Below are 16,246 nucleotides of genomic sequence, written 5' to 3' on the forward strand. Positions count from 1 at the left end.
TGTCCCAGCTGTAATGTACTTATTGCAAAATTATATTGCTGTGGCAAAACATACAATTTAAAGGGAAATCAACCCCCCCCCCAAAAAAAAAATTGCGAAACATAGTTACAGCTATAGTACCTGAGATACATCATAAAGGAATCTGATGAACCAAACCACTATACATAGTCTTTCTAATTGTCTGTTCTCCAGTTCAGATCCTTTTTTAGAGTGAACAACTGGCACGTTCAATAGTGTTGGATCATGTAGGGCAGGGATGGCGAACACCAGTCCTCAAGGGCCGCAAACAGGCCAGGTTTTCAGGATATCCACAATGAGCACGCACGAGAAAGATTTGCATCCAGTGGAGGCAGTGCATCAGATCTTTCTCATGCATATTCATATTCCTGAAAACCTGGCCTGTTTGTGGCCCTCGAGGACTGGAGTTTGCCATCCCTGATGTAGGGGAATTTATTTATGTAGCAGCTTGTACCAAACTTCTGACTGCTTCAGGTTCATTAAACTGACTCTCATATATGCTTTCAACTCAATTTTCAACATAGCTCTTGTATTTATAGATCATAACATTTTTTTAAAGAAGCAACAAAAGAGATGATAATACATGAGCTTTTGAGACCACACAGGCCCAAAAGCTCTTGCTCTGAAACTTCTCCTATATTGATTAGGTATCAATATAAAAAATATAAAATATAAAAAATAAGGTATCAAAAACTGAACAGATGCCAGTTTTTTTTAGGACCAATATGGCTTCCAGAGCTCTATGCTACAGCATAGCTCTTTAGATAAAATACTTCTGTTTTCTTGATAATGCTACTGCACGTAGCTGCTAGCTTGGATACCAATGTACTAAAGTTTGCAAGCATTAACCTACGTTAAAAGCAGTTAGCATGTTCAAGCTACAAGAGTTAGTGATTTTAACGCATGTTAATTACTTCACACAGAGTCTGAATGCAAAAACCTATGCTAATAAGGTAATGAAATGCAAAACTATGCAAAAACAGGTCATTACCTATTAGCACATAGAAAAATAATTTGCATTAAACACAGACAAAAGTGATCACAGACTCATTGAAGTGAAAACTTAACTATATCTTGGGAAGGCATAGTTTTGAAATAATGCCTGCATTAACATGCACATTTTAACACTAGTAAATTAAGGTAAAACTCATTTGCATGTCATTAACATGGGCCATTGACAATAGCTAATTAACACGCATTAAAGGCCAATGTTAACACACTTTAGTGCATTAGTCTCTTGGCATGACACTTGAAATAACTAACTTCAATGTAAAAAAAAACTTAAAAGAAAAGAGCATTATAATTTTGCTTTTTAAAACTTACCTTTCAAGCAGCGCTGGGCAGTGTTTGTTGTACTCTTCAGTAATCTTTTCTGAAGGTTTCAATTCTTTGTTTGGTCCATCACTACTGGAGCGCCTTGCTATCTTTTTCGCTGACTCAGCAGTATCCATTCCTTGGTCCTGGCTTGCACGTGGGATCACTTCGCCTCGCACCACCTCCTCAGCTTCTGATTCTTCCTCTTCAACTGTCTCTTCTTCGCTTTCATCCTCCACTTCTTTGTTTCCTTTTTCCTCTCCCCCCTTCTTCAAAGCGCTGCGGGAGGCCTTTCTTTCCTCTTTAAACTCTTCTTTTGCCTCCCGGCTTTTCCCTGAGCAGAGGGCTTCTTGGCTCTCCTCTGCAGCTTGCAGGCTGACTCTCCGATGAGCTCTGCCTACAGTCTCCTCTTCAATATGGCTTTGCCCTGCATGGAGAATGTCTCCAGTGCCATCCGGAACTGCCGCTGGACTGAGCTCAGTGGTACATTGTGAAGCTGTTCCTTCTCTTTTCTCCTTCGGCACTTGACCATAACCTTTGGGAGTGCTGCCACGAGCCAATAAGGTGTTTGCATTCTCAGCATTTTCTTTGTTGAGGTTATATGTCCTTTCTTTGTGAGAAGACAACTGATTCTTTTGGACAGAACGCACTAGAAGCAACAAACAGGACAGCAAGCGTGTAATAAGTGACATGATTAGTATCTTTAAAAAAAAAAAAAAGCCAACATGCAGTTGCTTTTATTTCCATTTCTTCAGAGTCAGTAAGAATGCCTCTAATGGCAAGGCACCAGAAAACATTGGAGCAAAAATAATAAGTTTAACAAACAGTAGCAATAAAGAGAGAAAAGATATTATGGCAGCAATTAGTGTATGCATCATCTGCTCTCATATCTGCCGCCTATTAACAAGAAGAAAGCAGAAGCAGTTGTTTGAACTCTGTATATAGTAGGGAGTGGTAAAAAGCAGTAGTAGACGGGAGGCTTATTAGATGTGATTAAGCATAGTATCTTCATTTTATCTGCAGCAACTATAAACATAAGTGTTCCAATGCACATCTCACTGGTAATAACTAGCTAAAAATAATAATAATAATATCTATGAACAAATAGATCCGTTTGGCCAACAGGACTGCTGGTCATAGAGCACTCCCTGTCTTGCAGATGGCACAACATTTATGCTTGATTCAGTCATGATCCCACTGTAATAAATAATAAATTATTCAACACAGCCTCCCTCGAGGAATTCTACAATATAAAACTTAAAAAAACAAAGAAACTCACTGAACAATTAGGAAGCAGAGGATCCTCTGTGCTCCTCTTCAGAGACCTGCCAGACCCAATCCTATCCAGTAAAAACTGTAAATGCTTCCACCCCGCAATGACACAATCCAAACACACAAAAATAAATCAACCCAAGTAAGACTTGCATTAAAAAAAAAGCCCTCTAAAAGACCTCTAAATGTACCAACTACTGCCCAATATCAAACCCCCCTATACTGACCATATTCCTGAAGCCCATGGTTACCAAACAACTCAAAAACTACTGAAACAAAACCAACAGTCTGTGACCCAGCCCAATTAGGATTCCATACAGAATATAGTTTCTCTGCTTGATGACATGCAACTACTGATGATCACAGAAATTCAGGTCTTCTAATCCTTCTTGACCTTTCTGTTACATTAGGCATGGTTGATCACCAATTCATGCTGCCCAGACTAGCTACTATAGGTATCGGGGAAAAAATGAAAAACTAGTTTGAATCCATCCTCAATGGCAGAACCCGAGTAATAATCTGTATGTGAAAGGTTGTACAGACCAGAACATCTTATATAGCACAGTCAACCTTAAACATCCAGATTGGGAATCCAGGCCACAGGACATTTCCCAGGGGAAAAGAACAAAAACTCAAGACTCAGGAAAGGACAAACGGGCCCAGAAGGGGAGGAGGAAGCTCCAGGAACTATGCCAGAACTCTGGACATTTGAATGCTTGACTTTTGAAGAAGCACTGTTGAAGTAGGCAGGCTCTTTGCTGTCTCTTTATGTAAAGAATAAAAGTGCTTTTCTATTGAAAATTGGAATCCATTTGGGGTTTTTTCTGTCCTCTGGTATGCTACCCTGAAGCCAAGGACTGCTCCACACTATCACACTGGAATACAAATACCTCCAAACCAAAGGCCTTAAAATGGGCAAACCACAAGGTTCTCCACTGTTTCCCATCTTATTTAGTGTATGCCTCATGCCCTCAGGACTATGATTAGATGACACAGACTCAAAGTTTACATCTACATGAACAACAGTCAAATCCTTATGCCAACATTAGACACTAGGAAAAAACAACAGCAAGCCTAGAGAAATGCTTCATGGAGATAACAACATGGATGACCAACAAACGATTTCTTATAAACAGAGACAAAATGGAAATCCTATGGATCAGCAACTGACTGTGACCTGATAATGCAGACAATATCACCTTTCATCTGCAACATGAAATAAAAAGACTAGGATTCATCCTAGACTCTGCGTTCTCCATGGAAAGTCAAACAGCATCAATGAAAAAGGAAGTATTTTCACATCTGTGAGTGAAATAATCACACCCTACCTACAAGCAAATGATCCCCAGTCATGCAAGCAGTGATATTCACACACCTGTTTACACTGTTCTGAAGGAACTCCCTGGAGTTCCTTCAGAACTGGATGTGCATCGAAAGTGAAGTATCAGGCACATTTGGTTTGGGGTAGTAACCGCCGTAACAAGCCAGCTACTCCCCGCTTTGTGAGTGCGAACCCTCTTTTCTTCTCCCCTGCCGTTGAAGCAGAGAGCTCTGCTGGATGTGTGAAGTATCAGTTTTTCTTCTCCCCTGCCGTTGAATCAGAGAACTTTGCTGTATATGCATTGAAAGTGAAGTATCAGGCTTATTTGATTTGGGGTAGTAACCGCCGTAACAAGCCAGCTACTCCCCTCTTTGTGAGTGTGAATCCTTTTTTCCACATTTCCTCTTGCTGTTGAAGCTTAGAGCGATGTTGGAGTCACCGTAAGCCTGTGTATGTTTATTTAATAAGGGTATTGACTCCAGGCAGTAGCCATCATTCTGGCGAGTCACCCACTCTTCATTGGCAGCCTCTTGACTTTATGGATCCACAGTGTTGTGCTTATCTAATGACTTTGTGTGGCTGGAGTGCATTCTCTCTTTGTGTACTATTTGGACATAGTTTCTTCCTGCCACCAATTTTTTCAGTAACGACTTTAATTTGAACACCGGTGGGAGTGAAGAGTAGTTTGTGGTGTGCTTGGACTGGTGTGCAGAGGGAACAAAACTCTAAGGGCCTTGAAAAGATTGAACTTTCCCCCCAGCAGGTCATGGGGGCCTTGCGTGGTCCATGGCCCGCCCTGTGTGCCCCTTGCCCATGAGCTGACCGGAACGGGGACATCCGTTTTCAACCAATTATAAAGCAAATTATGAAGCAAACTCATTTAATAATGCGAGATACCAGAAAATCAATTCTGCTAAGATATCAGCATGCACATCCAAATTTCTTGTACCTTTGTGGATAAAAGCAAAAATAAAAGAGTCACTAATAGAAGAATATATTTACTGCTATATTATATGATAATTGAAAGCAACAGTACATTCAAAGTAGTAAACTTATCTCTTTGTAGGCACAGTGTCTCCACCCATTGCTTGTATTTTGGAATCCCTGTCTTTTTGTTCATGGCAAGAATTTTATTGCAGGGCTTTTGTATTTCAGGGTAATAAGTATGTTCACCATTAAGGGCTGAATGTTTGAAAGACATTTACATTCCTATAAGCATGTTCTATGCATGTAAGTGGATGCTAGAAAATAGCCCAGGAGCTCAGTGCGCATATAGACTCATATGTGACTGGTTTTCCGCATACTTTTATGCAAATGGGAAGAGGTGTTCTCAGGAGTGACGTCAGGGCAGAGTTGGCAGGTACACACAAATACTTTTTGTTTTTAAAATGTGTGTTTATAAGCTAACCCGCATAAGTCATGCCCTCCAAAAAAGTAGGTTGTGATCATAGGCTTTTCTTGAAAATTCGGGCTATAGTCTGCGAATGAAAGCTACACACAGACTTTATCCGATTGTGCGCAGTTCCGGGTGCGGAGTCTAGGTGGGGTCACTCTGCACTTACACACATAGGGGCAGATTTTCAAGGATTTACACGCGTAGGGGGTTATGCGTGCCGTGCCTATTTTCAAAAGGCCCGGCAGTACACGTAAAGCCCCGGGACGCGTGTACATCCCGGGGCTTGAAAAAAGGGGCAGGGCATGGGGCGGGGCGGTCTGGGGTGGGGCCGGAGCCTCCAGGCACAGCGGCCATTTGGTCCTATGCCTGGGATTGCGGGCCGCCCGTTGGCTAGTGTGCGCAACCTGTGCCTGCCTGGAGGCAGGCGCAACTTATAAAATAAAGGTTAGGGGGGGTTTTAAGTAAGGTTGGGGGGCAGGTTAGGTAGGGGAAGGTGGGGAGGGGGGGGTGGAAGGAAAGTTCCCTCCGAGGCCGCTCCAATTTTGGAGCGGCCTCGGAGGGAACGGGGAAAGCCATTGGGGCTACTTTATTTTAAAACTTTTGCCATAACAGAATCTACCCCTGAGCACATGTTATAAAATCGAGCATACATTTGTGCGCGCCAGGTTGCGCGCACAAATGTACTCCCACAAGTACGTCTTAAAATCCGGCCCATACTTTTCCATTTTGAAAAAAGCATGTGTGTAAATTTCCCCAAAAATCATTTCCTGCACAAAGCAGCAGGTGTAATTTTGTGATTATAGCTTTTATGGGATAATTTTCAAAGCAAATTTTTCACACATAAGTCTGTTTTGAAAACTGGTATAACTTAGGTATATGAAAGCCCACGAATTTATGTGAGCTAATGCAAAATTATCCCATAGATGTGGTAGCCCCCTGACCCTGACTGTCTTGCAGTTATTTTTTCCAATAGCGTTTTTTTCCCATCTTAAGTATAGATATCTGGGCACTGATTGAAAACACATTGTGTTATTAGGGCTATATTGTCTCACACTGGAAGAAATTTCATCCAGTCAGAAATCCCTCTCAATCACGTCCATTTTATAATATGTAACTTTCTCCTCTCTTGATATTTGTGAACAATTTGAAGCTATTTTCTCTCCACCTCCTGTGTGCTTTTTTGATTCTCCGTTGGCTATGATACAGGTTCTCAAACTGTTCTTCAGCCCCCTCCATCCCTACCCAGTCAGGTTTCAAGGATATCCCCAATGAATATTCATGAGATTTATTTGCATGCAAGGTAGGCAGAGCATGCAAATACTGCATATCTCATGCACAGTCATAAAAAATTTGAGTGCAGGCGGAGTGGTGGAGGTGGGGGACCAGTTTGAGCATCATTAGGCTATGACATTAAGCCAATGGTAGACCCGGGCATGGATTTGTCAATAGGTACACTAGGCCTGCGCCTAGGGCAGCAAAACTCTGGGGGCGGGCAGCAGCAGGCTAGCTGAAGATTTGCTGCCTTTCAGTTGTACTGAATCTCACTCAGCAGAGAACAGTCTTCTCCTTCCTGATCCAGCGCCTCCCAGGTAGCATGCAGGGAACAGGAGAGCCTACAGCAGACAGATCAAAGGGGTATATTTTGGGGAGACTAGGAGTGGCTGAAAATAGATCATTGAAAGGTGGGAAAAGAGGCTGGGGGATCAGGGTGTGTCAGATTGGCTGGGATGTTAGAGAGCGGGGTGCAAGAAGGAACAGGACAGGAGCATGGTAGGGACACCTCCCTTCTCTCCTCCCCTCCCACTGCAATTCAAATCCTCCCTGCCTTGATCTTGTATCCTATCCCCCAGATCCTGGAACCTCCTTTCCTTCCTTTCTACTTCTTCCCTCTCTCCAGATCCTGAAACCCACTCCCCAACCCTTCTTACTCACTCCTCCTCTCCCTCAATCCAAGATCCCTCCTCCCTCTCTCTCCTCTTACCCATCACAGATTCCTAATCTTCCCCATCCCTAGTCCTCTTTTCTTTTCACACTCCTCCCCCTTTCTCCTCACCTCATTCCTAATCCCTCTCCCTTCCCTTCCCCATCTTCTCCCTGTACTGATACTTCAGATCACTTTTCTTTACACAATAAAAATAATATAAAATTATACTAATCATAGTGTAAAACGACTTTATTTTAAAACTTTTGCCACAACAGAATCTACCCCTGAGCTCTGCCACAGGAAACTAAGGGACTGTGCCTTAGACCTTCTGCTCCCTGTTGTCCAGCTTCAGGGGGAGGGGTGTTGATAGGGGGCGACAGCACCAACAGTGCCTTAAAGGCGCCAAAACCCTAAATCCATCACTGGGTAGAGCTCCCTTTTTGCACTGCAAGCTCAACTGAAAAAATCATTATGGAAGTCATGATAAAGAGCAAAGAAAGATGGCAAATCAAAACCAACACATTTAATTACTAAAATAGGACATTTTAAGATTTTCAAAGCTAAAAAGCATTCAGTTTGACTAAACCAAAATGAACTCTCTCATCTGCTGGAGGGCCTCTGCTGCTTTAATGAGTAAACATTCCAAGCTGAACATAGAGAAGACATTTACCTGTCGCATCAGGTGGCTTTTTCTTCCTCAAATTCCTTATTCCCACAAAACCAAAACATGGCTTCTCTGTTTTCTCCTTAGCCTTCTGATCTCTGCTGACCTATGAGCACAATACATTAATATATCAGATGCAATGAACACACACATCTCATGTACTCACAAAGGGAAACAGCACAATTGGGAAGGGGAGTGGTTTACTCAGTTAATTCAATGTCTTTTCTCTAACACATTAATTTTACGAAGTTATGGCACTGGCCAGATTAAAGCAGAAGTCCTGCATATGGGTGTTTGCAGGCAACTTGTGTGCATGGAATGCAGTGTTTTGTTAAAATGTCTATGATGGCTTCTCCTCTGTGCTCACCCCCCTCCCTTCCAAAATCAGCTTTTATTACAGTTACTGTTTGAGTATTTTTATTCCCATTATTCTCCCTACAGAGCCAAAAAGATTTGGGGTGAATTGAGCCCCAGTACCTCACTACATTTAAGCAAAGTTGAGATAAGATAGATAGATGGATATAGATAAATATATGGCAGATTGGCCTATCGGGGCTTCCGGCATGTCCCAGTGGGCAGTCCAGCCAATCATGTGGTTGGTGTTGGTCGCAGTGCCCCATAGGGGCACTGCAGCCAAGACCAAGTACCCAGCCATGCTTCTCAAGCCTCTCCCTAGGCTCTCGTTAACTAATTTTTCCCACAGTGGCAGCAGATTCCTAAGTCCTCCTCCCGCTGCTCTCTTGGACCACTCTCCTACCTTCAACTGCAGAGGCGAGATATAATCCAGATGCTGAGCTACCTCCTCTTCCCAGTTCTGCCTCTAGTGGGAGAAGGCAAGTAGACCTCCAGCATCTGCCTCACTGCTAGCTCTATGCCTCATTCACTCCTTTGTCACAGACCCCCTTCTTTCTCAGACTGCGGCCCATGGCAAAAAAAAAAAAAAAAATCTAAATAAAGAGTATTGAGGCCTTGCAGCCGATGGCTTCCCAAAACAGGGGATGCATCCTCTTGCAGAAACAGACAGCCCACCAAGACTTTGCTCTCCCCTTGCTTTGTTTGGATCTCCTAATCACCAATGTGAGTAAAAAAAAAAAACATTTTTATTTAATCAGAGGGGCTGCTGTCGTTTCTGCATTCTGCAGAAGGAATAAAAGAGCATTAGTAAGTGAGTGGACATATGTGAGTAGTCAATGAGAGTCTCAGTAAGTCAATGGGTGTGAGATAAATGTGTGACTGAGCATTTGTGTGTATCAATAAGCCTGTGAGAGAGTATGTATGATTATATGTCAATGAGCGAGTGTATGATTTAGCATGTGAATATAAATGACAGTGTGTGAATGAACATGTGTATGAGAGGGAGCTAGTGTGTGACTAACGTGTGTGTGTGTGTGTGTGTGTTAGTATGACAGAGTGTATGACTGTTTATGTGTTTCAGTGAATTTGAGAATGTGTCTTAGAGACTGTGAGTGTGAAAGTGTGTGACTGAGCAACTGTGTGTGCATCCGAGCATGAGAGTCACTGAGTGTTTGTATGTGGTCAGTGAACATAAGAGAGTGTGTGACTGAGCTTTCATGTGTTGATGAATATAAGAAAGTGAATAACTGAGCTTTTGTATCAGTGAGTGAGAGAGTATGTGTGTGTTAGAGAATATGTGTATGTGAGAGCAAAAAGAGAGAGTCTATGCATACCCCCACCCCCGACAACCTTTGGGCATTTGGAATCAAAAATTCCCTGGTGTGGAGAATAGGGAATTTTTTATCCTTATTGATTTTAATTATTTGGTATTTGATATATCTGCTGTTTTGAAATAATTTATTGGGGTTTGGGAAATGTTTAAAAATTGTATGTTTATTGGATATTCTATTCATCAATTGTTTTGAAATATGTATTTTTTATTAATATGGTTTTACTATTATGATTTATATTTTATACTTCTTGATTTTATTGTTTGATGTTTTAAGAGGAATTGTGGTGATTCTGTTTTTTCATTATTGCACTGCATACAGAGTTTGACTTGTTTCCAGTTCAGTTTTTGTCTGCACATTTCTATTTATAATTTATGGTCTCTTTATTCTGTGATTAAGGGTCTGTCTGTGTTTTGCATGTGTGTCCAATGTGAGGTAAAAACATTAGAACATAAAGATTGCCATACTGGGTCAGACCAAGGGTCCATCAAGCCCAGCATCCTGTTTCCAACAGTGGCCAATCCAAGTTACAAGTACCTGGCAAGTACCCAACATTAAATAAATCTCAAGCTACTATTGCTTAATAATTAATAGCAATTTAAGGATTTTTCTGCTAGGAAATTATCCAAACCTTTTTTAAACCCAGCTACACTAACTGCTGTAACCACATCCTCTGTCAATAAATTCCAGAGCTTAACTATGCACTGAGTGAAAAATAATGTTCTTCTATTCGTTTTAAATGAGCTACTTGCTAACTTCATGGAGTGCCCTCTAGTCCTTCTATTACCTGAGAAAGTAAATAATCGATTTACATTAACTTGTTCATGATTTTGTAGACCACTATCATACCCCCCTCAGTAGTCTCTTCTCCAAACTGAACACAGAGAGAGAGAGAGAGTGTGTGTTTATATCTGAGCTACTGGTTGGTAGTGTGGTTGTCTCATTGCTTGGCAACTATTTCAAGAGCTGATTGGTTGGTGAGAGACTTTAACCCAGGCAAGGAATCCAGGATATATATATATAAATGCAAATTAATACACAAGAAGGAACAGAAGTACTTAAATGACCAAAGCATGGTAATATTATCTTATTAAAAAATGTTTATTAGTTATTATAACAAATATTAGTAAAAGTACTCAAGTAAAACAGCCACACAACTTAGTGTAAAAAGATGAATCAAAAGTCAGTTTGCAGACTAAATCCAACAAATGATGATATCAACATCGAGGTGAATTTCCACATGCATCAATCTTTCAGTCTTAATTGGAAGATCGTATTGCAGTTCATGTCCAAAAGCTGAAATATGCAAAAGGTGAACATGTAAGATCATCCATTGATTTTGCATTTTCAGCTTTTGGGCATGAACTGCAATACGATCTTCCAATTAATACAAGAGAGATTTAACCAAACCTGGGGGTGGTGGGAGTAGGCAGGACCAACCAATTGAATAAATGGAAGAGGAACTGCAAATCAGGTTGCATATCCCTAGACTAGGGTGTTCACTACTTCTTAGTTATTTAGAAAAAAATATGAAATTTACATTAGAAATCTTTTGGCTCCAGGTCACATGATGACCTTTTGGGAGCTTTTAGAAGCTGTTTAAGCACATACTGTGTACAAAGCACCCCAGGGAGGCAGACATATAACCCATGGGACTATTTTGAAAAAATCCCCCGGGCTGATATTTTCCTACAATCCGCCCCTGTATATATACCTTTTAGCTGCTTACTGTAGCCCCCAAACTCAAATGCATTTACTTCTGCTTGAGGCATGAGTAACTCCAGGATACAGTTCTGCTGCACTTGCGCAGTTCCTTTTACTTCCTATAAAATCACTTTTGACATGTTACAAATTTGATTATGCTTGTGGAAAAATAAAAAAGCTAGTTTGAACAAAGTCGCTTCATTTCTGTATTACATCCCCTCCCCCCCACCACCAACTCTCCCTCCTAAAAAAAAAATGTAGCAACTTATCCCTTTTTTCAAGCGTTGGTTATTGCTGTTTTTTAAGGTCAATATTGCTTTTCTTGTGAGGGATTGTGCCACTTGCCTTTTAAAACATAGAAACAGAGAAATGTGACAGCAGAAAAAAAAGACCATATGGCCTATCTAGTCCGCCCTCCCATTACATGGTCTACCTTCTTTCCTTCTGTAAGACTAGAGCTGCAGGACAGAGATTCAAAGCCAGTCTGGGATATCTGGCGACCTCATCCTGCTGCATTCTGGTACACACAGTGCTGATTTCAATGGGTAGAATCAAGGAGTACCAAAAGCCTTGGGATGTAAGCGCAAACAGCAGGAAGTGTCCCTTCTGGAAGTGAGTAACTATGTAGCTCTGTAAGTCACATCAGGGACATCAGTGATATGTAGCAACTTAAAGCAATGGATGCAGAACCTTATGAACCAATCACAATTCTAAGCCATGTTTATAAAGTTCTGAAATCAAATCTTACTCCTAGAGAGCTCTACTCAGTGCCAGTGGGGATATCAAAGGACACGCTTTGGATTTCTGCTGTTAGGGAGGGTTATTTTCATAATTCAGGCTGCAAATATGCACATAAATTACATTAGTTTTCAAAGTAGTCTTATTCCATAAATCTGTTTTAAAATGATACCACCACAACCCTCTCCCAAATTCTGCTCACAGGCACACCTCAGCTCAGTCCATGAAAACTTGTATGAGAACATAACATGCATGTCTCAAGTTACCAGCATGTTGGGCAGGCAGTTTTATAAAAAGCAATTTATGTGGGTAAAACACTGTTTTATGTGCAGAAGTCCCTTCGAAAATGATCCCCAAAATATTTCATTATCAAACGCTTTCTCGTAATTTCGTTTCACTGTTTCACCAACTTAATGTAAACCCATGTGCTTTGCAGTGACTACACACTAAGGGGAAAACTGGAAAAATGAGATCTTGCAAACTGCTATAACTCAGCAACGCTTCTTAAAAGTCTAATGGCCAACATGGGCCTGATATTCCGCGCCACTTCGCCGAAAAAATTTGGACTTAACTGGCTAAGTGGTGGCATTTGAATATTTGGCCGCCACTTAGCCAGATAATTATTAGCCATATAACTATTCAAGTACATAGTAATCAGTCTAAGTAGTGGGCGGGACAGGAGCATTCCAGGGTGTGGTTACTTATCTGGCTAACCTGACCGGACAAATTAGTCCTGCCATTGATAAACGTATCCGGCTAACTCTAAACTCCCTGGATATATTCAGTGGCACAGCTGCACTACTGAATATCCTGGCTAAGTTAGTTAGGTATGTTTATCCAGCTAACTTTCTGGTTAATGTCTGAATATGGGACTCTAGATTTTCATGTAAAAGATTATAGACGTCATTTTTTCAATATCTGGCACTTTGGATTCCCGGCAGACAGTGGGGTTGAGGGAAGAGGGGAATGGCTGGGTACAGAACCGCATGTAACCTCTGTTCCGCCCGCTATTACAACTTTGGGACACGTTTGTGATCAGTGGGGCAAGTAAAGGCCCCATGCTCCTTGGGTACTTTCTTGACAGGGAAGGGGGGAGTTACAGTCTTTCATGGCCCTTCTGAGATCTTCTGACACCTCCCGGTAAGAATAACACACGGCCGCACAGGTTTGATGCTGTTTAAAAATAAATGCTTTACAGGATGAATACAATCAGTAGGGAACACACTAAAGAACAGTGCAATCCGTACAGCAAGAACAAAAGAATCAGTATACAGACCCAAGACAGAATAGTTCATAAATGACAGTCACTCCTCTGTCTTCACACACACACTAGAGGAGTCTTCCTTCATTACCCACCACGAGAAGCCCTCTTTGGAGAAGGGGCCTTCAATGGGCTCTCCCCCTTTTTGGTACCCGCTTTCTGGTGCGCAGATCTCTGTAGTCCAGTAGCTGAACTGGAACAGATGAGCTTCAGTGGACTCCTTCTAAGCAGCAACTCGGAAGGAAGATCTCCCAGTATGGCAGTCTTTTCTCAGACTCTAAGCAGGAATCCATTCTTCAGGGCGCTCAAGTATGAGGAGTATGGGACTAACGCCCCTCTTCCTTTGGATCACTTCTTGGTCCTTTCCACTCTCAAGATCTTCCTTGGATCTTAAGAAAAATCTCCCGAGTCCTAGGGCCTTGGGTAATTTACCCTTGGGCCCCGCCTCCCTCTCTAGATGGGAGACCGAAGGAACAAAAAAAAAGAGCCAAAGTGGGCTCACGGATTTGTTAAAAACACATTCCCTGCGAGACATCTCCCCCTGGGGAGCATCGGAGAACACTACCACGACTGCTGTCTCTAACCTTACAAATTCAGAATCTGTGAAGACTCTGAAGCAGAGCGAGAGAGAGATACTTTTTGTAAGGGATGACGTCCTTATGTATAGTTAACCGGTCATATAATTCTTAGTCATCTTATATTGTACTGGTAGTTCCCATCCCATTCTGTTCCTGGGCATAGGGACACACAGGGAGGACGACAACCCACACAAGACCCCATAACTTTCCAGGATTCCTGCACAAGAGGGGAAAAGCAACGTTTTTTCCAAGGCCTTTAGGATTTTACCTCTTGGAGGCTTCTTCGTCTTCTTCACACCATTTTTATACACGCCACACACCACATTTTTTCACTCCTTTTTGTGTTCTTCAAAAATAACATCTTTCCTGTGAAACTGGTGTCAGAAACACAAAGTCCAAAAAGTACACCAATGTCTGGTACAACAGTAGTAAATCAGTCCAGGATGTGACTGGGCTTTGCCTAGCATTTGTGGGGCAACTAACCCATGGTATTTCCCTCCTTCAGTAATTGCTCAATTGCTGGCATTACTGACAGGTTTCACATGTATTGTTACTGTTATTAATTCTATAGAGGACTCGGCAGTATCAATTTTTGTGCTGCCTAGAATTTGGTACCCTTCTGCCCCTGCCACTGCAATTACAGGGTTTTTTTTTTAGTGAATTAGACAATGGAAGGCCTACAGCAACCTTAGGCCTGGATTCACTATGTGTTATCATGGGAGGGGTCCAATATCGCAGGGGAGGGGGAATGGAAAGGCACTCCCGCTATATTTTGCCTGCCCCCAACAAAATATCATGGCAGCATCGCTGCGTTTTGTCTTGTGATAAAAGTCCACGAGACAAAACAATGCGACAGAGGCCTCTACAAAGCACGAGGGCGGCCCCCATCGCACGAGGCCAGAATTGCCTTAAAGGGCCCTGGTGCACAAACCAGCACTTCCCATAGAAGAAAAGAAATGTCACTGAGGGTCTAACTTGACCTCCCTCCCCACCCCGGCGCCACCAATTAAGGTGGCACAGCAAAAAAAAATAAAAAGTAAAGAATAAGAAAAAATGTGGCACTTAATGATACCCCCCCCCCCCCACTTGCCCTACCCTGTCCATATAGATTAACCCCCCAGCCCCCCTTTCCATTAAAATAATACAGTGTTAGTGGCCCCCTCACCCTTCCCACCCCTCAAGCCCCAACTCGTCAAAAAAGAACAGTGGTGGTATAGTGGCCTACCTCACAGGAAACCCCTGGACCCGTCTCCCACACCCCATTACCTTAAATACAACATTGTTGGTCAGGGTAAGGGCCTGGGGCGCCCCCTAGCCCCTTGCCCTTTGCCCAAGCCTTGCCCCGTCACATGACAAGGATAAGGTCCGGTCCCCAGACCTTGTCCCTGTCATGTGACATCCTTTTAATTTTTAAGGGAATGTCGGTTTGGGCCGCAGGACCCTTTAAATCTACCGCAAGAGCATCAGGACCTGCGTTAGCATCTCAGTGCTCCTGCGGTAGATTTACAAATTTCAAAATGGTGTAGTTAAATAATGTGGCATAGGATTAATTATGCATGAGCTACTTTACATTAATTAGCAAAATTTGTCCATGCAAATGTCATGTAAAGCAGCTCATTGTAATAGTGGCGGGAATCTGACTATATCATGCAATATACACTGTTCAATGCATATTATAGCCCTATCGAGGCTTGATGACTCTCCCAATTTACTGAACTTATTTGCCTTAGACTCTGGATGGGGAAAAAGCCTTAGGAAATCATTCTTTTAGTCTGCTAGCAGACTGATGTATATTTTATAATGTTATACTGACATCTAGAGGGCCTATATAGAGCAATAGACAAAGTTCTTATTATAAAACTCATACCATCCTTGTTTCAGTTCCAACTTTAATTACTCTCTCTTTTTCTTTCTTTATTTCTTTCGGTTATTTGTATGTTTATTATACATTTATTATAGCAGGTCATTTTTTGCTAACAGGGCCCCTCGAACTATGCTTTTACTACCGTGTTTTGGGATTTGAACCATGTACCATACATACTATCACCAAATGTTTTATTTACCTCAGTGCCATGACAGAACAGAGATGCTGGTTGACTGATGCTGAAATGGTATGTCTGGAAGAACAGTCTTGAGTTCAGATGTTATATAGTTCTATGGCTGCATAACATAGCAGCTGGCACATGTCGGTCTTTTGGATCTCTTTGTACATACTGAGTAGACTGTGAATGTTTTGTAATTAAGAACACATTTGAATTCCTGTTCATTTGAATGTCAACTATTATGAGGGGTGGGGGGGGGGAATTATAGTTAACATGTCTGACTCAACCAACAATAAAACTCTGTGGGTCGTAGTCAAAAAAGCACACTT

General features: G+C 42.0%; 1 protein-coding gene across 4 annotated transcripts in view; it reads right to left on the minus strand.

The window, feature by feature from the left end:
- MYLK4 (myosin light chain kinase family member 4) overlaps window positions 1-16,246 on the minus strand; it is a 278,506-nt gene that overhangs the window by 59,740 nt on the left and 202,520 nt on the right. For all 4 annotated transcript variants that reach the window (XR_003854695.1, XM_029590534.1, XM_029590535.1 and 1 more), the window contains 2 exons: window positions 7,916-8,015; window positions 1,342-1,981 (listed from right to left, as the gene is read on the minus strand). Coding sequence is in view for 3 of the 4 variants with exons in the window: in XM_029590534.1 (XP_029446394.1) it covers window positions 1,342-1,981; window positions 7,916-8,015 (740 nt within the window). In the remaining variant the exon portion in view is untranslated. The remainder of the gene's footprint in view (window positions 1-1,341; window positions 1,982-7,915; window positions 8,016-16,246) is intronic.

This window comes from Rhinatrema bivittatum, chromosome 2 (genome assembly GCF_901001135.1).
Source record: "Rhinatrema bivittatum chromosome 2, aRhiBiv1.1, whole genome shotgun sequence".
In the NCBI taxonomy this organism is placed as follows: domain Eukaryota; kingdom Metazoa; phylum Chordata; class Amphibia; order Gymnophiona; family Rhinatrematidae; genus Rhinatrema; species Rhinatrema bivittatum.